The sequence below is a fragment of the Cheilinus undulatus genome, linkage group 4, assembly GCF_018320785.1.
Source record: "Cheilinus undulatus linkage group 4, ASM1832078v1, whole genome shotgun sequence".
NCBI lineage: Eukaryota > Metazoa > Chordata > Actinopteri > Labriformes > Labridae > Cheilinus > Cheilinus undulatus.
In genome coordinates, this window is record NC_054868.1 from 11,982,160 (window position 1) to 12,006,425 (window position 24,266).

At 37.5% G+C, this 24,266-nt stretch overlaps 1 protein-coding gene across 1 annotated transcript; it reads left to right on the plus strand.

Moving 5' to 3' along the window:
- Positions 1–988: 988 nt before the first annotated feature.
- LOC121508621 (multidrug and toxin extrusion protein 1-like) lies at positions 989–19,744 on the plus strand. Its single transcript, XM_041785599.1, has 16 exons — positions 989–1,260; positions 3,475–3,576; positions 3,683–3,751; positions 3,973–4,121; positions 7,130–7,172; positions 7,286–7,330; positions 7,416–7,513; positions 10,519–10,616; positions 13,229–13,410; positions 13,547–13,655; positions 15,600–15,675; positions 17,864–17,933; positions 18,025–18,157; positions 18,255–18,349; positions 18,445–18,508; positions 18,587–19,744. Exons 1-16 carry the CDS (start codon positions 1,072–1,074, stop codon positions 18,823–18,825), a joined length of 1,761 nt encoding a protein of 586 aa, XP_041641533.1. The 5' UTR covers positions 989–1,071; the 3' UTR covers positions 18,826–19,744.
- Positions 19,745–24,266: the final 4,522 nt, after the last annotated feature.

A 24,266-nucleotide genomic window follows, 5' to 3' on the forward strand; every position in this document is an offset into this window, starting at 1 on the left:
TTTCAACATTTTGTAAAGCACTTTGGGTAAATGATTATGTTTGTCATTGTCATGCCATGTGTCAAGTCAAGTTACTATCACACTGTAGGAAGTAGTTTAAACCATTTTGAGTGTGTTTCAACCAGTTGGTAGGGGAGCGTTCAGTCAGTAAGGCCAGGTATGGAGTAAAATTTCCACTAAAACTTCTGGAGGGCTTGGAGAATTCCCTTTAAATTGATTAAACATTTCCAAAACATAAAATTTTGCCCCATAAATTCTCCAAAATTTCCAAGACATAACCAAAAAGTTTCAAGAAATTACCAAAAAGTTCTGTTACATTCCAAAAATCCCTTTAAAAATACCCCAAAATATCCTTAGATAACCCCCAAATATTTCTGAAACTTTCCTGAAAAGCCTGATGCATTATATTTTCACCAAAAATTCCATGAAAATTTCGGAAAAACATTCTGGCAAATTCCTCCAAATTCAAAAGCAAATTCCACTCAAAAATTCTGACAAAATTTCCCAAATTTACTGATAAATCCCCCCAAAAGCCAATTGAAATTATGGACAACTCAAAAAATCCCTTAAAGATACAAATTAAAGCCCTTAAAAATCAATAAAAATTGAGGAAATTTATCAGGAAATTTCCCACTCACATTTCAAGTAAGACATCCCGAGCAAATTACAAAAAAAGTTTGTGCAAATTCTTGACAATTATCTAAAAAAAAAAAAAAAAAAACACTAACAGCAAAATGGATTTTTTTTTTGGTTGTAGGAAAGTCAAAAATCTAACAATGTCATCATCTGTACTTGCAGGGTCTCAGGAGGTTAAATAAGCTAGAAGGAATAGGTAAACCGAACCTCTTAACGGACATTTGAACGCAACATTATATATTTACCAGATGGCCGTGACGCCCCAAAACTGCACTCGGTGGTTGGTTTGGCTGGACACTCCTGCTGCACGTGCGTAAGCCCTCCTCTGGCTCTCTTCGTGGTTGTTGCCTACTAACTCCTCTGTCACTGTCGTTGTCAGGGGGAAACCTGTAACCAGTGCTGGCAGTCTGCTGAGAGCATTTCAGTTTTTCTATCATGGACGGCTCCTATAAAACACAAATGAAACATACCGAGGAAATAAGAGAGGATATGAAAGCGGCTGAAGCGGACACTTCTTCTCAGAGCTCCCCTGGCTGCTGCTCCTGTCTGAAGAGCACGAGAGGACTCATCCCGCCAGTATACCGGAATGAGCTCGTGCAGCTTTTCAAACTAGCGGGACCAGTGGTAAGAGTGAATTGAAACGCACATCACTGACATCGGCTGTACTTTGTGTACTATGTATGATAAACCTGCAGAAGTTTAGCCTACGTAATGTGATGTAAACTGACTTTAAATTGACACTGCAGGGGGTGTTAAAGCTTCCCCGCACTGTGTATGTAGTTAGTTCATGCTGTAATTAGTATTATTATTTTGTTAGAACTTCACGAAGCACAAAATTGTCATTGAATAAAGGCCAATAGCGATTACAAACTAAAGTAGAATAGTTAACAAGTAGGAATCATCTAAAATATACGTAGGTCTAAGTTTCTCCCTTGCGCTTGTTTGAAGTCCGTTATAGGCGTAGTGCCTTCAAAGCTACTAAGTTTAGTTTAAGAAAATGACCGTTTGGTTCAGAGAATTGGAGAGTGTCTTAGTAATTGTGAAAAATTGTTAATACCGAAGGCAAAATAAACCATCTAAATTAAAAAAGTGGTGCAACATGTCTGCAACTGTTTGTTCCACTCAGCTATGGATTCCCTTTGTGTGAATTCTACAACTCATACAATGTATTTTTGAGTCATTTGCACAGTTTTAGCTGGCACTGAAGCTGTACAGTCCTTATGTAAATCAGGCTCACAGCTTTTCCAAGGCAGGTTATGGATCACACACTTTTCATGACAATTTTAAGATATCTTGTAATTGAGTAGTTGAGAAAAGACATCTGCTAGTTGTACAGGCCAGAGTGGTAACCTCCAAAATCAGAAGGCAGAAAAACCCTGTTGTCTGGAGCAAAACTCATGTTTCAGATTTCAGATGCCCTTTGTATTTCAGATTTTTTTGCTGCAACAAAGCAAGTCTATTTCTTGTCTATCAGCAATCACTTTCTTATTTGTAATTGATAAGATTGTCCAAATGTCAGAGTTGCCTTGTTTTGTGATGCAAAAACCAACGTTAATCTTTCTCTTTCATCATTTGTTAGTTCCATCATTGTGAGCACTAGCAGGGACCACCTGAGCCCTTAAGGGATTTTCTGACTGCTTCTGCCAGCAAGATTTGCTTTACACTCTCAATGCAGCCCTCAAATCAGAGTCCAGTGGAATATTCAAAGAATAATCCGAGAAAACTGCAAAACTGAACTAATTAATTTTATCGCTAGCGTATGACTTAAAAATACATCGTATGATCTGTAGAATACACACAAAGGGAATCCATACTAACTGGAACAGACAGTTGCAGACATTTTGCACCACTTTTTAATTCAGTTGGTTTATTTTGCCTTCGGTATTAACAGTTGTTCACAATTGCTAGAACACTCTGTCAACTAACACTAACGATTTAAGCTTTGCATAAACATAAATACAGCTGAAATTATACAGCTAGACAAATGCAGTCGCTCTTGAGGAAAACAATATACTTCTCATGATAATTAATACCAATGTTTATCACAGTGTGATAAAGCTGTCATATTGAGAGGTGTCCTGATAATGGCCAAGCTTTAGAATATTTTTCTTCTGTACTGTGAGTGTTTAATTGAATCTGCAGGAGTTTCTCATTAGAAAAATCAGTGTCTTTGAGAAGCTTTAAATCAGACACATCTCATCACCAGGCGCTGAAAGCCAAGCAGCTGCCAACACAGTTTAACTTGTTCCTTGGATCTCAGCTTATTCTGGGAAATGATTACTTCGCTTTTCACCATCCACGAGGTGTCTTATAATTTCATCCCAGTTATCCTTTCACAAGGGGCCAAATTATTTGCAGAGGTCATGGCGTCTTTAGAACCAGTGGACCTGGCAATTAAAGCTGTTAAAACATCAAATAATGCAGTTTAAGGCAATAATGGAGGCATCTCACAGGATGTCCTACAACGAAGCTGTTGCTCTTGAACATTGAAGTCTTTCTACCGTTTTTGGTCAGCAGTGCCTTCTTTCCATGATTTCAGTACCGAGGGGGTTCAGTCTTCCATCATTTGTGACAATAATTTTAATGTATTTTCTCATGAACAGTTAATGTCCACTTTCTGGAGTTGCACATTAAACATGAACTCCTACTTTAGCAAATAAACACACTGTTGCTGCTGTCTTACTGTTGGTTTACTATTGGCTATTAGATCTGTACCAATATATTCACTCTCATTTTTTAATATGATTTACTTTCAAGATTGTTTTATTGCCCAGCCCTAGTCTGACCTTTATGATTTCTGAATCTGTAGAAGAGACTTTGTTTGTTTTTGTACTGCAGGTCATTTCCCAGCTGATGGTTTTTATGATCAGTTTCGTGAGCACTGTGTTCTGTGGTCACTTGGGAAAAACAGAACTAGCAGGAGTATCATTATCAATAGCGGTAAGTCTTCTGTTCTTCTGATTTCTAACTGCCTACACTTAGAGTCAAATCATCTGTCTTTCAAATGTCAGTATTTTTTTCCCTAAGTTGTACTTTCTAATTGCAGGTAGTGAATGTTACGGGTATTTCCATTGGCACCGGTTTGTCATTAACTTGTGACACCCTCATATCCCAGGTATTCCTTACCAGAGGATGTTCTTTCACTGTGTTCATCTTACATGCACAAAAACAGTTACAGCCAAGTTCCCAGGTTGTCCTGGGGTTTGCTGTAAAACAACTCTGTCATGAGCTTTTGTATCAAGTTAGTTTTCTCGAGCAGTCATACCCTTGGTTATTGGTAAGATTAGCGCTATCCAGCTGTGCTTATTGAAGGATCTGTCCACATGTTTCATGCAGACATATGGGAGCGGTAACCTGAAGCGTGTTGGTGTAATTCTCCAGAGGGGGATTCTGATTCTGTTATTGGCCTGTTTCCCCTGCTGGGCCATCCTCATCAACACTGAACCCATTCTACTTGCTGTCAAGCAGAGCCCAGAGGTTGCCAGGTCTGTAATCATTAATCCCCAAAACTACAGACATGTTTTGTGACTCATTTACTGCAAATGCTGTATATCAGGCTTTATCTAGAAGTACAAACCGTTGGCATTTAAGATTTTAGGACTGAAATAAGGGTAATAATTCAGCATCTCTGCTACTGTGTCCAGAAACACATGCTGTACTTTCACACTATTCATACTATCAATGTGATATTGAGTATGTATTACATTACAAATTCATATGCAATTTCGTATTTGAGAATTCCCTGGATCTATACTACATTGGCCAGATTTTGATGCATACAATGGGAGCACTCTGGTCTTAATATCATACTAAACTGCCCCACAATGCATTTCAGCTTTCAGATAATCCAATAGTGGAGTTCCCCGGCCAGCCAACAATCTGCATAGAAATAAAAGCCACTGTACTGCAACTAAGTGTTTTTAATGTGATGAAATAACTCTCAATTAGCTTCACACTTGTATCAATAATTAATATAAGTTACTTAAGCGATGCACAATGTTGGATTTTTACCCATACATGAATTAATAATATTCCAAAATCCATTTTAGCCCACACTGATATTGATACCTCAGTCCTTGAAACACACTTTAATGTTTCAGGATGACAAAAGAAACTTCAGTCCTTTAAACACACTTAATAATTTGAAAGAATGAGGATGACTGAAGAAAATAATTAATAACGTGTACTTGCTGATACCAATACCTGCATTTTCAGCAGTATCGGACAGATTTATGATCCTGGTATAGGAATCAGAACAATGCTGATATTTACAACCCATATTTTGGCTTTAAAAATCTCAGACCTGCTGTTTGGAAAAAGTGATTTGGCCACACCTATACTAAATATAGTATCTCTACACCGATACTAAATGGGTCGCTCTGAAGAGCTCTTCAAGTGAGGTACTGTGGTGGATGTCACCCTTGCAAAAAACAGTTTGTGAAATTTTATCCCTGCTGGATATTCCACAGTCAACCGTAAGTGTTATAATAGGAAAGTGGAAGTATTTAGGAACAACAGTAACTCAGCCACGAAGCCGAAGACCACGTTAAAAGGTGTGTAAAAGTCGCCAACACTCTGCTGATTCCATAGCTGAGAAGTTCTGAACTTCCACAGGCTTTGGTGTAAGCACTGTGTGGCAGGAGCATCATGGAATGGATTTCCATGAGTAAGCAGCTGCATGCAAGTCTCACATCACTAAGTCCAGTGTGAATCACTGGATGGAGGGGTGTAAAGCACGCCAACTTTGGATTATGTAGCAGTGGGAAAGTGTTCTGCGGAGTGGCAAACCTCTGAATGGCAGTCAGATGGGTGAGTCTGGGTTTGGTGGATGCCTGGTGGACTGCGCTGTGCCAACTGCGAAGTTTGGTGGAGGAGAGATAATGGTATGGGGCTGTTTTTCAGGGTTTGGGCTAGGCCCCTTATCTCCTATCAGCGAAGGGCAATCTTTTTTTTTTTTTTTTTTAAGATTTATTTCTGGCCTTTATTAGATAGGACAGTGGATAGAGTCGGAAACAGAGAAGAGAGTGGGGAGAGACATGCAGGAAATAGTGCCATGGGCCAGATACCAACCCAGGTCACCTGCGTACATGGCGCGCGCCTTAACCACTCGACTACCAGTGAACCACCAGTGAAGGGCAATCTTAATCCTTCAGCTTACCAAGACATTTTGGACAATGCTATGCTTCCAGCTTTGTGACTACAGTTTGGGGAAGGCCACTTTATTTTCCAACATGACTGTGCCCCTATAAAGACATGGTTTGATGAATTCAGTGCTGAAGAACTTGACTGGCCTGCCCAGAGCCCTAACATCTACCTCACTCAGCATCTTTGGGATGAACTGGGATGGAAATTGCGAGCCAGGCCTTGTTGTTCAACATTATTGCCTGACCTCATTAATGCTCTAGGGAATGAATGGGCACAAATTCCCACAGAAACTCTTCAAAATCGAGTAGGAACCCTTTCAAGAAGAGTGGAGACTGTTAGAATTGCAAAAGGGTAGGCAACTCCTTATTAAAATCCATGTATTTGAATACAGCGTTTTTACTGTCCCTGCTGGTGTAACGGTCAGGCAGCCAAATACTTTTGTCCATATAGTGTACATTAGCAGAAGTCGTTTTTCTTTTTTCATAATCATTCCTTACACTTTAAAGAACGTTTTAAGGACTTAAATTTGTTAATTTGTTTATCTTCAAACTTTAAATTGTGTATTTCAAGGACTGAATTTTTAGGTCTGAACTACATTTAGATATATATATAAATATTAGTATAAACATAGGTATCAGCTAAAATTATTTTGTAAATATCGGCGTATCAGATCAAAGTTCCACTCCTGTACATCCCTATATATTCTGATAATACTCTACATCCTTAATGTTTATTTTTGTTAAATTATATTTACTTGCCAATGGTCACTAACCTATATCTTAGAGTGCAGTCTTCAGTATGTTTGAATATGTAGTAGTGGTGTGTAGTATTTAGTACATGGTTTCAAGCATTTTGACCATATTACGGCGACGTCTTTATAGAGACGTCTTTTCAACAACTTTAAAATTGCAGCTATTCACCTTTCACTTTTTAATTAAATCTAGACATTGTTAAGGCGTAAGTGGAGACATTTTTTAACGTCTTTTCAGCTAACTTCTGCTGGGTGGGTAGAACCTTTGCAGGTTTGCACAATTAAATTTAGTTTGTATTACACTTAACCCAGCATCCTGTGATAACAGTGAAAGTATGACAACCTAAGTGGTAGATGTTATCAGTAAAAGGCATCCACAGTTTGTTAAATGTATTATTTATGAAGCTGAAAAAGTTGAGTTTGTCATTTTTGTCTTTGACAAATGAAGTTTCATTCACTGATTTAGATGTAGACCAAAGCAGTGATCATTGTGTTCATTGTGCATTGTGCGTTATATTTGCAATATAAAGAACAGTTAAATGTTTCAACCTCACAATCAAACAAAGATCTTTGTTTTTACTGTCTCTCTCCATGAAGCCTCTCCCAGCTGTATGTGAAGATCTTCATGCCTGCACTGCCAGTGAGTTTGATGCATTTAAACCCCTCTGTTCAGCAATCAAAAGAATTTTAGACATGCACCTAAAAAAAGTTTCTGCAAGTATATATGATAAAAAGACCTGCTTTCTTCCCTAGGCAGCCTTTATGTACCAGCTGCAAGGAAGGTATCTGCAAAATCAGGTATAATAAGCACATCTTTTAAAATGAATGATGAGACTTAAGTTATTGATAATTCTAGTGATTTCTGCTTGTTTTCTGGTTACAGGGAATAATATGGCCTCAGGTTATAACTGGAGCAATCGGGAATGTATTCAATGCAATAGTCAACTACATCTTGCTCCACATTCTGGATTTGGGTGTTGCGTAAGTTGTACATGACCTCTGTCTTGTTATTGACTGTCTTTTTTTAATTTAGATATGGCATGAAATCATTACAGCGACTAAGACTACCTAAAATATAAATCCCAGCCTAATGTACAACCTAGTCCCTTTTACTAGCCTGGTGTTACAACATGTTTTGACAAACAAAGGCAGGTTTCAATTAGAGGCTCTATGCACTAAATGTTGAAGTGGTTTTTGGATCAGTAATAAGGAGAAAACACAATAAGACACAGAGGTAAACTTCAACATCTGTCCAAGAAAGACAAAAATGCACAAGTTTTATTTGAAATAATTAAAAGCCCATCTAGTACTAATGGCTGTCCCAAATGAAGGCAGGGTAATTTCATAGACCAGAGTAAATACAGCCTTTGCTATCAAATTAAGTTTTATGGTTCTTAATTAATTGTAGAGGGAAAAGTTTAATATACCACTGATGTTTATATAGAGAATTTTATTGCAAAGGTACACAGAAGGCATTTTTTTACTTTGTGTTCTTATTTGTGGCTTTCCAATTGTATAGAGCATGAACTCGTGCTTAGCAGTGATGCTTTGTCACACTTGTTGCAAGTGATGCTTGAAATGACGTCACCATTTAGAAACTACGGGAAATTTTCTGCTTGATTATACATGTACAGTGCCGGAAAAATTATTTGCCCCCTCTCTGATTCCAGATGTTTTGCACATTTATCACACTTAAATGTTTCAGATCATCAAACTAATTTTTGTATTTCACAAAGACAACCCAAGTAAATACAAAATGCAGTTTCTGAATGATTATTTAATTTTTTAAGGGGGCAAAAAATTCCAAACCTATCTGGCCCTATGTATTAAAGTAATTACCCCCCTTGTTAAATCATGATTTAACTGTGATTAAGCACAGTTTTTGGAAAGCTGTGTTTAATTTCCCAGGCCACACCCAGGCCTGATTACCAACGGATTTGTTGAATCAAGAAATCACTTAAATAGAAGCTGTCAGACAAAGTGAAGTAGGCTACAAGATCTCAAAATGAAACACATCATGCCATGATCCAAAGAAATTCAAGAACAAATGAAAAACAAAGTGATTGAAAACTAGTAGTCTAGAAAAGGTTACAAAGCCATTTCCAAGGTTTTGGGACTCCAGCGAACCACAGTCAGAGCCATTATCCACCATTGGAGAAAACTTTTAACAGTGGTGAACCTTCCCAGGAGTGGTCGACCAAACAAAATGACTCCAAGAATGCAATGAGGACTCATCCAGGAGGTCACAAAGAACCCAGAACCACATCCAAAGAACTGCAGGCCTTACTGGCCTTAGTTAAGGTTAGAGTTCATGACTTCAGGAACACATGGGGCAAAAATGGCATCATGGAAGAGTTCCAAGACCAAAACCACTGCTGACAAAAAAGAACACAAAGGCTCGTCTCACATTTGCCGCAAAACATCTCAATGATCCCTCAAGACTTTTGGAGAAATATTCTGTGAACTGACGAGACAAAAAGTTGAACTTTTAGGAAGGTGAGTGGTCCATTACATCTGGAGTAAAAATAACACAGTATCTGATTTTAAAAAAAAAAAAACATCATGCCAACAGTCAAATATGGTGGTGGCAGTGTGATGTCTGGGGCTGCTTTGCTGCTTCAGGACCTGGACCACTTGCTGTGATTGATGGAACAATGAATTCTGCTGCCTACCAGAAAATCCTTAAGGTAACTGTCCAGCCATCAGTTTCTGCCCTCAAGCTCAAGTGCTCTTGGGTTATGCAGCAGGACAACAATACAAAACATACCAGAAAGTCCACCTCTGAGTGGCTCAAAATAAACAAAATTAAGGTTTTGAAGTGGTCAAAGTCAAAGTCTGGACTTAAATCCATTTGAGATGCTGTGGTGTGGCCTTAAATGGGCAGTTCATGCTGGAAAACCCTCCAGTATGGCTGAGTTAAAACAATTCTGTGAAGAAGAGTGGGCCAACATTCCTCCACAGCAATGAGAAAGACCCATCACCAGTTATCACAAACGCTTGATTTCCGTTATTGCTGCCAAGGGTGGCACAACCAGTTATTACGTCTAGGGGGGCAATTACTTTTTCACACAGGGCCAGATAGGTATGCTCCTCCCCTTAAAAAATTAAATAATCATCCAAACACTGCATTTTATATTTACTTGGGTTGTCTTTGTAAAATATGAAAATAGATTTGGTGATCTGAAACATTTAAGTGTGATAAAAATGCAAAAAACAAAGGAATCAGAAAGGGGCAAATACTTTATCATGGCACTGTATTTTATCAAGAGAAGTTTTTTTTTTTTTTTGTTCTCACTACCGATTACTTCATTAGGTATACCTGTTCAGATGCTGGTAAATATCTGATCGGCCAATCACATGGCAGCAACCTAAGCATTTAGGCATGCAGACATGGTCTAGACAATATGCTAAAGTTCACACCAAGCATCAGAACAGTTAGATGAAAGGTAACTTAAGTGACTCTGGATGTGCCTTGGTTATTGGAACCAGATGCTGGTCTGGTCTGAGTATCTCACAAACTGCTGATTCACTAGGATTATTATGCACAATCTTCTCAAAGCTTTACTCAGTGGAGAATGGAGAAACCTGAGCTCACTAAACTGGACAATGGACTGTCTTTAGGCTATGCCTGCTGTGATGAGTTTAAAGTCACTTAAATCCCTTTTCTCCTCATTCTGATGCTCAGTTTGGATTTCAGCAGAACTTGTTGATCATGTCTACATGCCTAAATGTACTGATTTCTGCAATGTGATTGGTTGATTAGATGAAAGGTGTAAAGGTGCTGTTTTAATGTGATTGAGGTCTTGATATCGCTGTGCAGAGTAATGCAATATTTTATCTTATAGTATCATATAGTCATTAGGACTAAATGGAAAATGGATTTAAGAACTTGTTGCCAACAAGTGAATTGTACTGGCCTTTTTCCCTGTTTCAGCTTTGCTCTTCCTTAAAATATTTTCTTTTTGTTCATCGTTTTTTTTAAACAGTGGATCTGCAGCAGCCAACGCCATCTCTCAGTATTTGCTGGCTGTGGTTTTGTATGTTTACATCTGCTGGAGGGGTCTGCACAAGGCCACATGGGGAGGTCAGCCATTCTCAAACTTTTATTCAGATATCTGAACTTAAAGTTGATGTAAATCTATTATTTCCTCACAATACGTCAGAGCTCATTCTTGTCTTGTAATTTCAGCCTCTCTCATCATTCAAGTCTTAGTTGCTAAACAACATTTAGTGAGCATGACACTGAACATTCCTGTGTGTAATGTTTGACTAAATAGTCGCTCTCTATAACTGTGTAGGTGAGAAGTTAGAATTATGACGCAGGTAGACGAGGAACCCTTTAAATGTCCAAAGGCTGTTTTATAAGTTTGGCAACAATGTGCAACCAGTTCAACAATCTGACTTCAAATCATCGCAGCTAACAGTTTGTGCTGTCATCATTAATTCAGATGAATCTTTTTAATTCAAGCCTGCTTCATGAAAGCTAAAACACACCTGAAGGATTTGAAAATGTCTCATTTTATATAACAGTTCTGAGTATATCTTCTAAGAGGATTTCTATGAGTTCTGATTTAGAGTACAAAAGCATGTCATAACAACATGCAATGTCAGCGAGTGTCAGGGAGAAAATCAGCATGATATCAAGGGTCCCTACTTCAGTGTCCTAACAGTCCACAACTACCATGAGGTGACGCACCACTTTACCCCATCACCCTGTTTCTGTTTTCCTTTTTGTCACTCTCATGACATGGTAAGAAATGGGGCATAAGGGATATTCATAAATTATTAGGAGAGTCCTACAGGAAGATTTTCTTGATTTTTCTCCCACTTTTCTCACTCACAAAGCTTATAAGATTCTTTTTTATTTATTTTTTCATTTATTTTTTATTGTCCAGTGATACAGTCTTTTACATTTACAGATAAGAAAATGAAATGGTACAGTACCACAAGATTATGCATAATTAAACATTCCAACAAACCTCTGCATATGTTAATCCAAAGTCTAGGTCTTTGTCATATCTGTTGACATGCATTTTTGGACACTTTTTTGGCTATTTAGAATAGCCAGGAAAAGGTAACTATATGCATCCAGAGAGAAAGTGATACAGGAAAAGAAAAGAAAAAAAAAAATAATAATGAAAAGAAAAAAGAATAAATAATAATAATGATATAAGAAAAAGTGGCAGTTTCATCTTCCAATTTGCAAATGATCATGTGTTTGTGTATTCTTACGTGAAGAAGAAAAAAGGGACATGATCACTGAAAAATTAACTAAACCAGCGCTCCCTCACTGTGTAATGTCACAAAATGAGGCATCAAAGGTTTAAGATATTGCACCCACTTTGCCCAATGCAATTTAAAATTTAAAATTTTCCAGTTTTAAATTACCAGAAAAGTGACCTTTTATAAGCTTCTTTTTTCAAATTGTACACAGAAAAAAATTTGTGTCATCAGATTAAAGCTGTTGGAGTTGATGCTGACACAATTACATTGTCTATATGGATCCAATTTATAGTGTTGATTGGACAGTTTTTAGAAAATTGGTACCTTAACACTAATTTAGTGTCATTATTGACGCTTAACAGTGTAAAAAATTGACTCTTGTTTACACTTAGCAGTGTTCCTTTACACAGAAAAATCAGCAGTGTTGCTTCAACCCCCACAGTGTGAAAATTTAACACGTCGCCCACATTTATGTAATTCTCATAGGTTCAGAGTTAAATTTACACGAAGGAAAGTGTTAATATTTTAACTCTCTAGTCGTGTTACTTTTTAACTCTCTCAGTGTGATTTTATCACACATTGAAGTGTATCTTTTAAAAACAGTGCATTTTCTTTCTCTTTGGGGGTAAATTAAAATGTCTACATCAATAATTCTGTACACATTACTATAGTTTTTTACTTTGCTTAGAATCACACCTCATGTTGAATACTCATGGCACAGAGGAGTATTCTGGGTCACAAATGCAGTAAAGTAACAAACTCTCAGCCTGGCTGTGCTCTCGATGAAGGACAGCCCATCACTTCTGCTTCAACCATTTGACACATGAAATGTTGTGCACTGACGAGTGGTAACATGGGAGCGAAACTATTTAGCAAAACCTTGTCAATACAGGACACTACACTTCTGTTTCTCCATCATTACATAAGAGTGGTTGTCATGTCATATTTTTTTTACAAGGGGAAACTTAAATTTGCTCAGCAGAGAATAAAGTATTTATTCAGGCCAGTCAGAGTCTTAATGTCTCTCCTCAACACACCTGGCTTTTAGCTTCAGTGTCATTAGCTGTGCTGTTAGCTGCTGGTATCATACTTTGAAGTGCATGTACAGTCTGTAAAAAAACACAAGCTGCTCACCACTGTCTTTACCAAAACTAACTCTAAAATCTGAGATTAAGCTCAACAAAAAAAATAAGCCTGGACACTATAAAAGGATAATCAAAAAATGGTTATATGGTCTATATATGGTCTATAGTTATCTTTTGCACTCAGACTGCAGCCTTGGCATGCTCATGGCAGAGCTGATATTCAGTACAACACCTTATCTTGTGTGATATTGAATAAATCAAATCTTATTGGTAGAATTTATCAAGCAAACTGATGCTATGTTAATTCTGTTTCAATTTTGTGATTTGACTTTGTGAGAATAACTGTTTCCACATAAATAGACATAACCTGTCCGACTCTGACTCACAGGTTGGTCCCTGGACTGTCTGCAGGAATGGGGACCTTTTGTCCAGCTTGCTATCCCCAGTATGCTGATGCTGTGTCTGGAGTGGTGGTTGTTTGAAATGGGAGGGTTTCTTGCTGGAGTGATCAGTGAGGCTGAGCTTGGAGCTCAGTCTATAGTGTATGAGCTGGCTGTTGTAGCTTACATGGTAAACCCTGTTTGTGTTTTATTCATATGTTTTATTATAAATGCTTAAACTTCATATTTATTGTATGTTCACATTTTATGAATAGACTTCACCTTGATTTACTGTAGGTAATGATGTTTCTATTTTTTTCCCACAGTTACCGTTGGGGTTTGCTGGTGCCGCCAGTGTTCGGGTTGGGAATGCCCTTGGTGCAGGAGATGTAGAGCAGGCTAAGCTTTCCTCCAAAGTCCCCATCATCTGTACCTGTAAGAAGTATTGCAGATATTGCACACCATCCTTAATGCCTTAAACTAATTTTATATCTAAGACTAACACTGTCATGATATGCACAGCCTTAAAAATATTATAATAGTGACTTTAAAAGGAGGAGTGTGCCCACTTTACTGAACAACATTAGCAAAACATGAAGGGACTGAAGTCAATAAGTTGTAGTTTAAGCAGACCTCAGGAATGTAGCAAGTTTGTTCCTCTGGCGGGGGGCAAAGAAACTGAAGGGTTCTTCCTTTTCCTTGGTTTTGATCCTGGGAACACTGAGTAAACTTCTCCCAGATGACCTGTAAGGCCAAAAAGCTTCAAAGCATACTGTATGCACTTCCACAAACATGTATCCGATACGGGGATTTCTATAGCAGTATATTGGTCTTCACTCTCCTGATGTTTATAAGGACTGTATGCTGCTCTAGATGAGCTGCAGCAGTCTGATTGTTTTTCTTTTATACTCAGAGCTTTGAAGATAACATCACTATAGTCCTGCCTCTCCTGGTTTTCTCTCTCTTGATTAGACAGAAACCCACCCTAGTTTTTATGGCTTTGGTTATCTTTATGTAACTGTCAGAAACATATCTTAGAGTTGATTTTGCCAAGATTTTGAGCCTGAATTCTTTATTCAAGTCTCAAGCCCTGACTTTTTCATCTTTCTATGAAGGGGCTTTGAACATTTGTATCTTTGACAGTCAACAGTTGCATTCAGTGATCAGAATCCTGGCAGTAGAAGATTTGTTCAATGCAATTAGTAAGCTAATACAAGGAGCTGTAGTTATGTGGTGGCTTTAAATGAGCAAAAGTTAGTCTATTTGTCTAATGTAATAAGGAGATTCTGATGTTCTGTATTTTAACAGATTGGCTCTTCCTACCGCTTAGTCCACAGTTAAACAAGAAGTATTTTCCACTTTATTCCCCTTTTATTGATCTCAGAAATCAGTCATGGTCAATATAATTTGGCTTTGTTGAAAAAAACCCCCTGAAGCTGTGGTTTTCTTGCAGACTGAATATGATTTTCCTCCAGGATTTTCCTATATTTTGCCGCATTCATTTTACCCCCTAGCTTTGCAAGCCTACTAGGGCTGGCAGTCGAGAAGTATCCCCACAGCATGATGCTGCCACCACCGTGCTTCACATTGGGGATGGTGTGCTGTCTGATAGCCAAAAGTCACCATGTTGGTCTCATCAGACCAAAGAACTTTCTTCCACTTGGCCATAATGTCTCCACCATAACTTTTGGTGAACTTGTGCCACTCTCTCAAAAAGCTTTAGCTTGTGAAGAACCAAAACAACAGTTGTTGTCTGCAGAGTCCCTCCCATCTCAGCTGCTGAAGCTTGTAACTCCTTCAGAGCAGTCGTAGGTGTCTTGGTGGCCTCTCTTACTAGTCTCCTTCTTGCACAGTCACTCAGTTTGTGTATGCAGATTTACACATGTGCCATATTCCTTCCATTTCTCGATGAAAGATTTAACTGAACTCCAGGGGAAGTTCAATACATTTGAAATTTTTTGTATCCATCCCCTGGCATATGCTTTTCAATAGCCTTTTCTTTTGCTGGGAGTGTTCTTTTGTCTTCGTGGTGTAATGGTAGCCATGAATACTGATTAACCAGTGACTGGACCTTCCGGACACAGAATTCTTTATATTTATGCAGTCGCTTATTTTACATGTTTGTATTTCATTAATATTACTTTGTAGCAATTTGTTTTTACTTTGACATTAAAGATTTTTTTGTAAGTTTTTGGGTCAAAAAATGCCAAATTATTTTGACCATGATTGATTAATAAAATCAATAAAAGGGTAAAACATCTAAGGGGGTCAGAACTTTTTATAGGCACTGTAGTTTTTATACATTGCTCATAATATTTGTGTAGACTGTAAGTGGATGAATAACTGTATTTCTTTATTTTGTTTTTGTTTATATTGCAGTTATATTTGCATGTTTCATTGGAGCTGGTCTCAGCATCTCCAGAAATGTTATTGGATACATTTTTACATCAGAAGAGTAAGTAACTCTTTTAAATGAGATATTCTGGTTTCTCTCATGAACAGATTCATTCAGTTGTTTGACCAGAGCAGAGTTCAGTCCACGTGACAGAGCAGGCTTGCTCTCACAACACTGATCAGACTTTGATACATAAACTGAGCTCATCGGCTTCATGCTCGCACAAAGAATCAGAGCTGCTTTTTATTGTGGCCAGTTAAGGTCTGCTTTACGCTATCTAGTCACAAGTTAACTTTTAAATCTAAATCTGGAAGTTAAATCTCAGTTAGAAAAAAAGAATCACCAAATGTTGTGCAAACGTGATCCTCTACTTGTGTCCAAATAATTTGATCATTTATCAGTGCAAGGTCATGTCAACTTGCAGTTTTTGCAATTTATTTTACTTATTTATCATGTACAGACTTTTTGTATACAAATATTTCTCTACAGAAATTATTAATTAACCCCATTTAAAGAAACTACAGAATCCCTAAGCAGAAATTTATCAATAGACTTTATTAGGGTTCAGGCCTCCATAGGTGTAGGGGCAGATTCTGAGTGTTTTTGTGTTAGTTTATTATTATTATTTTGTTTCTTAGCTGAAAATTCTCAAATAACCATGAAATAGAATGTGCAAGAAGACCTAAAATTGCCAGTATAATTGGAAATCCTGTAGATTAACTTTCTGAGAAATGTAAACCCAATCAGTCAGATGGTGGGGCTGTCATTAAGGGGAAAAAGCTATTGATGAAAGGTCATGCCCGTCACACCCTAAGTTGGATTGACTTGAAATTGACAAATAAGTTCAGCTCATAGACTGCAACAGAAGTTCCCGGACTTTGCCGTGCCAAGGACCCCTATACAGAATTAGCCTTTAATGGGAAAAATGTTCTTATTTCTTGTACAGCACGATGACAGAATCAAACATTGAACATACTTCTTAATATTTCATTTTTATGAAAAATTAATAATCTTGTTTGTTTATTTCTTCTGTCTTTTTTGAAATCAGTCTTGTATCATTTCTGTCTTAATAATAGTCAGTGTCTCAATTAATAGTCAATGATATTGAAGCATTTATTTATCTCATTTTTTATGTATTGTAAGACTGCCAAAAAGAATACACAGATTTTAGTATTCAGTGAAAGATAACATTTAAAAAGACATTTAATATGCCACAATAACATTATAATAATAAGCCAGCAATAGAAATGATGCTTGGTTAAAGGGACTTTATACATTACATTAACACATCCAGGCTCTATCTTTTGTTTGCGTGTTTTCCTCCTTTAGTCAATTGCACTATAACTTAATCACTAACAGACCTGCACTTTGTCGCCTTGTATAGCTCCTCTTTTGCACCTTCTAAATATCATACAGTTGCATCTTGTACATACTTTTTGTCTCTATATTTTGTCTTTATATAGTGTCAATACATTTTTATATATTAATCTATTTGAGTCCCATGCCAGCAGAAGCTCTGCTGTTTTTATATCCTCTTTTTTATTTTAGTTCTTCTGTTTTTTTTTGTTTTGTTTTTGTTTTTGTTTTTTAGCCAAGACACCAAGTCAAATTCCTTGTATGTGAAAAGATGCCTGACAATAAACCTGATTCTAATCTTTATATTTTGTTTTGAAGTTATTGACCAGCCTTCGAGTGACGCATGGTTTAGTAGGAAAATGGCCATTTTCCAGTTATCATAAATCTAGGGAAATATCTATGGAGTGAGTCAGAGAATAAGCCTACCAATATAATTTGATCCTTACCAACAGGGGGCACCAAAAATACCAAACAATGTGTAGCTCTTCAACTGGGAGGACAGAATTTCATCAAAATTGGTGCACATGCTCTGGGAGCAAGAATAATTTAAATTCTGTTGTGCCATCTTTAGTGGGCGTGGCCTGTCACATGTTGGCTTATAGTGCAAACTGCCTTTGAACAAACTTTTATGTTTTTTATATTTTGAATTGGAAACCTGCTTGTTGCTGTTTGGAAAGGGCTAGAACCCACAAATTGTGACTTAAAGCTATCTTTCCAATCTGTTTTTCCATTATAATATGTACATTTCATTTATGAAATGATATTGTTTTATTTTTCCAGCGATAACCAAAGTTTACTGGTGATCATGTGAAAGAAAATAAATGTCCCTCTTGTACTTCACTAAAAACTTTAAACTTTGTACATGAATAATCTCTGTCTGTATGTTTTTCAGAGAAATTTTGCAGAGAGTTGCCGACGTCATGATCATATTTTGTTTCATGCATGTGTTTGATGCAGTTGCGGTGAGAATCCTTTTTTTCCCAGTCCTTATGGCATCAGATGTTTTACTAAGATGTGGAGAGTATGAACTGATCTATCCTCTGATATCACCAGGGTGTGACTGGAGGCGTTCTCAGAGGAGTAGGGAAGCAGCTGATTGGTGCTCTGTGTAACCTGGTGGGATATTACTTCATTGGGTTTCCTATCGGTGTGTCCCTCATGTTTGCGGCAAAAATGGGCATCATAGGTGGGAGTAACTAACTACTGCCTTTCATTCTCTGCTATGTTTTTATTTTTCCTGCTTTACAGTTTCAAATGAACGCTCTTCTCCTATTTTTGTGTAGGCCTATGGACAGGACTTGTCATCTGTGTGTTCATGCAGTCCCTTTTCTTCGTCATATTAGTCTGCAAACTCGACTGGAAGAAGGCAGTTGATGAGGTGCATACCAACAGATCTCAGCTAATCAAAATGATGCTTTTAACGTTGCCTCAATATGTTTTTAGAAAATAACAGTTCTTTAATGTGTGTGACAGGCTCTTGTGAGAGCAGGTGTGCAGGTCAAAGAAGGAAAAGAGATGACCAGGGTGGAAAATATAGGTAATTTCTGACACTAACTGAAATATCTTTGTGTTAAAGCTTTGTGTTTTGACTAAAGACTCTCCATCAAACTCCCAGATTCGAATCACAACCAGGCTGAGGGCAGTGCTACTGAATCTACGTATGAGAATGCAGAGGGCGACAAGGACCCAGAGGGGCATATTCCAGACCAGAATAAGTCTACTACCACTACAGTGGGAAATGTTCTATCCGTAACTCAGCTGGTTTTACGCCGTGGCTTCACATTATTCTTTATGATTGTTCTCCTGGTTGTTGGAGTGTTTGCCAGTGAATTCCTCATCAAGCTCCTGAAATGAGTCTAAATGTCAAAAACTGGCACAATGGTTGGTTGTTTGTTTGGCGAGCTTCAACTTGAGAACAATTTTATGTTGATGAATCCCCAAGAACTGTTGATCCTATAAAGGATCAGCCCTGAGTCTGCAGCTCAGTGCCTCATCCAGCCAAAGATCCAGACATACTGATTGTAAATAACTTTATAGCCTCTCTTACCCCATTTACACAATACATTAACAGGGATTTTTATCCATTTTGGGCATTCTGATACCAAGTGGTAATTGTTTGCTTCATGCTGACACACCTGAGTGCATACTGGAAACAGTTTGATATACGATAGCACAGAGATTAATTCAGGAGTGGTGTGGGATGCTTTTATCTGGACTGGATTGGTTGTGTAAGGAGAGGTACTACACATTAGAGACCCCCCTGTTAACTGTCATGATCTGCTGTAGTCAGGGAGTGAAAATACGGCTTTGCGTCTATAGCCTTGCTCAAAGTGATGAGAATTGTGGTTTTTCTAAGAGATCGGGATTATTTTTTTCAACTCAGTAAGAAGAGACAGTCTTTTGTCTCTCCCAAACCACTTTTAATTTGGGACCATTTTGCCTTTTTTTTTTTACAGTGCCTATGAAAAGTATTCACCTCTCGGATGTTTTACCATTTTTTATTGATTTTATAAATTAATTATGTTAAATTTAACAAAAATAATGAAAAAAAACTTTTAGTGTCCAAGCAAAAAATGATTTCTTCAAAATAATGTTAATTAGATAAATATGTAATGTAAAATAAGTGACTGCATAAATATACAACCCCTTCAAATGATTGATCTATTTCAGCAGAGGTCCAGCCAACTGGTGCTAGTAATCTCACAATTAGTGAAACAGGGATCACCTGAGAGCAGTAAATGTGTTTCAAGTGGTTGTAGTATAAAGAAACCTGTGTCCCCTGGGGTTCAGTTAAATTCATCATCAAGAAATGGAAGGAACATGGCACATGCATAAATCTGCCCAGATCAGGCCATCCTCACAAACTGGGTTACCATGCAAGAAGGAGACTAGTGAGAGAGACCACCAAGATGCCTAAGACTACTCTGAAGGAGTTACAAGCTTCAGCAGCTGAGATGGAAGAGACTCTGCACACGACTGTTGTCCAGATTCTTCACCAGTCGATGCTTTATGGGAGAGTGGCAAAGAGAAAGCCACTGTTGAAGAAAACTCACGTTAAGCCTCAACTAGACTTCATCAAAAGGCATGTGGGAGACTCCATGGTTCTTTGGTCTGATGAGACCAAAATGGTGCTTCTTGGTCATCAAACAAGACACTTTGTTTGACGGACACCAAACACTGCACATCACCAAAAACACCATCCCCACTGTTAAGCAAGGTGGTGGCAGCATCATGCTGTGGGGATGCTTCTCAGTAACCAGCTCTGGAGGGCTTGTAAAGGTTGCGGATGAAATGAATGTGGCAGAATATAGGAAAATTCTGAAGACAATCTTATTCAGTCTGCATGAGAACTACAGCGCAGGAGGGGATTTATTTTCCAGGTAGACAATGACCGGGGCAAGCAGCGACAGCCACAGAAAAGATTTAAAGACAACCTGACAGAGCGTGAGCAGTTTTGCAATAAAAGGTTAAATTGCAGATTTAGACCTATCCACACAGACTCAGAGCTGTGATTGCAGTCAAAGGTACATCTACTAAATACTGACTTGAAGGGGTTAAATATTTATGCACGTGTTTTACCTGAAATATTTTTATTTAACTGACATTCCTTTGTAGAAATCTATTTTCACTTTGTCTTTAGAGGAGTGTTTTTGTTTTTGGTTTGGTTTGGTTTCTTTTTTTTGTCAAAAATCCAAATTATATTGACTACTAGTGAGTTATAAAATCAATAAAAAGGTAAAAAATCCAAAGGGTGAGTACTTTGTATACGCTCAGCATCTTTTAAAACAACAACAACAAATGGACCCAAAACAGCAAACTTTCTCTCAAGCAGGAGTTTGTTTCTATAATTCTTAAAAGAATCCAGCTCTTGGAACTAGCTTTTCTGCCAATTGCACATCATGATTTTCTCATAATTCATAATTTTGTTGTGAATATAATTCAACCTTCAGAAGATTTATTTGCTAGACAGTATATCTTCATGTCATTTTAAAAGCGTGTTTATAACAAATCGAGGGAGGCAGCACATCACTACAAACAACATGCAGGAATACGAAGCCTCAGTACAGAGCCATTGAAAGGATACATGGGCTGGTCTTTGCATACAATGTGGGGAAGTGAGTTCTCATAACAGGTCTGTACTAAAGAAGCAGAGTTAATGTTTAGTATGGAGCTACATGCTAAGCTGATATCAGTTGGCATCCAAATGCCCCGTCGTTAATCTCTCATATGCATTTTCTGAACCAACCTTTGTAGCTGAGGGCTGACTTAAACAAGGTGATGAGGATGAAAGAGCTAGAAGGCCAAAGAAATCTGGATGTTTTCCAGAAAAGAAGAGGAATAAACTAGGCACCATATGGAGACATTTTGGCTTGTTGGAACTGCTTTTAGTCAACAGTGACCATGACCATGTTTTTGACCATGACCATGTTTTTCTCTGTTCAAATTTAGAATGTTACATCAGGCTTATGCTTGCTGTATTGTTAGCAGTAACACATTTAAAGCTTATGTAGTTCTATTCAGCATTATCTTCTCATAGTTAACTGTTAATCCAAAGGATGCTGGCATTAATTTATACAACTTTTATCAAGAATGTGTTCAGGCATGTCTCTTTCTATGTTCACACTGTATTCATTTGCTCATTTAGAATAAATATAATCACAGATGTGTCAATTTTTGAGTTAAATTCTGACGTTTACATGGCGCGGCTTGGGTAAAGGATGCAAGGTTTGAAAACCTCAATATGATTGATTGTATTTTTTTAGGTTTAAGGTAGATAAATAGTGACACTTCATTCCTTGCAGTGGGTCTTAGAGTCTTTGTGTAATTATATGATTTTTTTCAACAAAGACTTGTTAGCAACACTTGCACCACTTTTTTTTATACCTGTGTTAACATTCATGACATGAGTGAGCAGTATTTTTCTGCTAAATACCAAAGAGACTTATCAAAAAAACACTAATACCAAAGAATCATGCAAGCAATATATTGTTTGTTTTTTAAATTAGCAGTAACTTTGTCATTGTCACATCTTACTGCAAATAAATAGCCTAATGATGCATGTAAGTTGCAAGCTGCCTTTATTATGTCTTTAATACCACGATCCATGAGAGAAAGCTGGATGGCACTCCGATATGTAGAGAGTTGCAGTTATATATTTTTTATGAGGGCTTGTGTCGCGAGTTGTGAGTTTGAAATGACATGATATTGAGAGCTGAATATTATGTAATTTGAAAAAAAAAACAAGCACTATGAAGGTTAAGGCTAAAAATACAAAGTCTTGAGTCCAGAGGTCCTTTTCTAACGTTGTTCATTAGAAATTAACTCTTCAGCTTAGTTAAACCATTAATGTTTAGCTGTAACCGCCATGTATGTACATGTTAAAGAAAGGAGTCTAGAGATAGAGTGACAGGTTGCATTTGGAAAGAAATGTCTGCAAAGCTGCTGTCGCATGAAGACCACAACTGACCATGGCTGTGTCCAAAACCATGCCACACTTTATGGTGCACTATATGATGGATATACCGTTATGTAATGCTTTATGAGCACTCATTGAAAAGTATAGTAATGAACAGTTAATGGTCACCATTTTTGCCCTTTAAACTATCCAATATCATGGCTCAAAGCTTTAACAAGCTGAAAGTCATGTTTCATTCCTCTCAGATATGATAGAGGCAAGACCAGTCTGAATACAGAATATTTATTATATATTTACTGAAATCGGCAATACGTTTTAATAAAGTGCAATGATTTTGATGAAGTAATGCTTTGTTCCTCTGACCACCATCTTAATGCAGAACAAAAAAAAAATATTTTGTTGGAATTACATTGCCTATAAAAAGAATTAATCTCCTTTGATGTTTTATGCTTTTATTGATTTTATAAATCTATCATGGTCAATATAATTTGGCTTTTTTTGGGAAAATATACAAAGAGCATCATTAATGTCACAGTGAAAACAGATTTCTGTAAAGTAACTTCAATTAAACAAAAATATGTAGGTTAAATAAGTGACTGCATAAATATACACACCCCTTCCAGTCAGTATTTAGTAGATGCTCCTTTGGCTGTAAACACAGCACTGAGTCTGTGTGGATAGACTGTAGGGTTGCACATCTGGATTCTGCAATTTTACTTCATTCTTCTTTACAAAACTGCACAAGCTCTGTCAGGTTGGACAGGGATCAGTAGTGAACTGCGCTTTTCAAGTCCAGAATAAATTCTGTAGAAGCATACCCACAGCATGATGCTGCCACCACCATGCTTAACAGTGGGGATGGTGTGTTTGTGGTGATGTGCAGTGTTTGCTGATGGCAAACATTTTATCTTATCTAATGGCCAAAAAGCACCATTTTGGTCTCATCAGACCAAAGAACTTTCTTCCACATGACCATTAAATCTCCCACATGCCTTTTGGTGAACACTAGTCAAGAATTAATATGAGTTTTCTTCAACTTTGATTTTTATTGTCACTCTTCCACAAAGCTTTGACTGGTGAGGAACTCAGGCCACAGTTGCAGGCTCTCCCATATCAGCTGCTGAAGTTTGTAACTCCTTCAGAGTAGTCACAGGTGTCTTGGTAGCCTCTCTCACTAGTCTCCTTCTTGCACGCTCACTCAGTTTGTGAGGTAACCTTGGAAATGTTTTTGTATCCATCTCCTGACTTTTAACCATTTCTCTGAGTTGTTGTTTTTGAGTGTGCTTTTGCCTCCATAGTGTAATGGTAGCAAGAATACTGATTAACCAGTAAATGGACCTTCTAGACACTGGTGACGTTATATTAAAGTCAATTGAGACACATTTACGGCACTTAGATCATCCCACTTTTCACATTGTAGGTCAGTCACTTTAAAGGGGGTGAATATTTATGCCATTACTTATTTTACTGCACATATTTTTATTAAATTAACATTTATTTGTAGAAATCTGTTTCCCCTTTGAATTTAAAATGTTTTTTTTTTCACTCAAAAATGCCAAATTATATTGACCATGATTGATCAATACAAGGATACAACATCTAAGTGGGTCAATACTTTTTATGTGCCATACATTGAGTATTGTATTATGTAACAGGAGATTCTGCTATTGTTGATCCCCAGCAATGGTTGCTGCAGGTTTTGTGCAACAGAAGACATCCTTGTTTTTTGCTGGAAGGCTTTCCAAAAAAAAATCAAAAATAGTTATTTATTTTTGTGCCATTAAGTGTATTGTCCACTATAGGCAGCTTGTGATATAGGCAACAGGGAGAGGAGTGAGTGTGTTTTTGCACACATCCTGAATCTGACAGCTGAAGAAAG

Excerpts from the sequence above, each read along its gene's own strand:
- LOC121508621 (XM_041785599.1), top strand. The coding sequence starts at position 1,072 with ATGGACGGCTCCTATAAAACACAAATGAAACATACCGAGGAAATAAGA. Across the intron at positions 4,122-7,129 it reads CAGAGCCCAGAGGTTGCCAG|CCTCTCCCAGCTGTATGTGA; the intron begins GTCTGTAATCAT and ends CTCTCCATGAAG. Across the intron at positions 10,617-13,228 it reads GCACAAGGCCACATGGGGAG|GTTGGTCCCTGGACTGTCTG; the intron begins GTCAGCCATTCT and ends TCTGACTCACAG.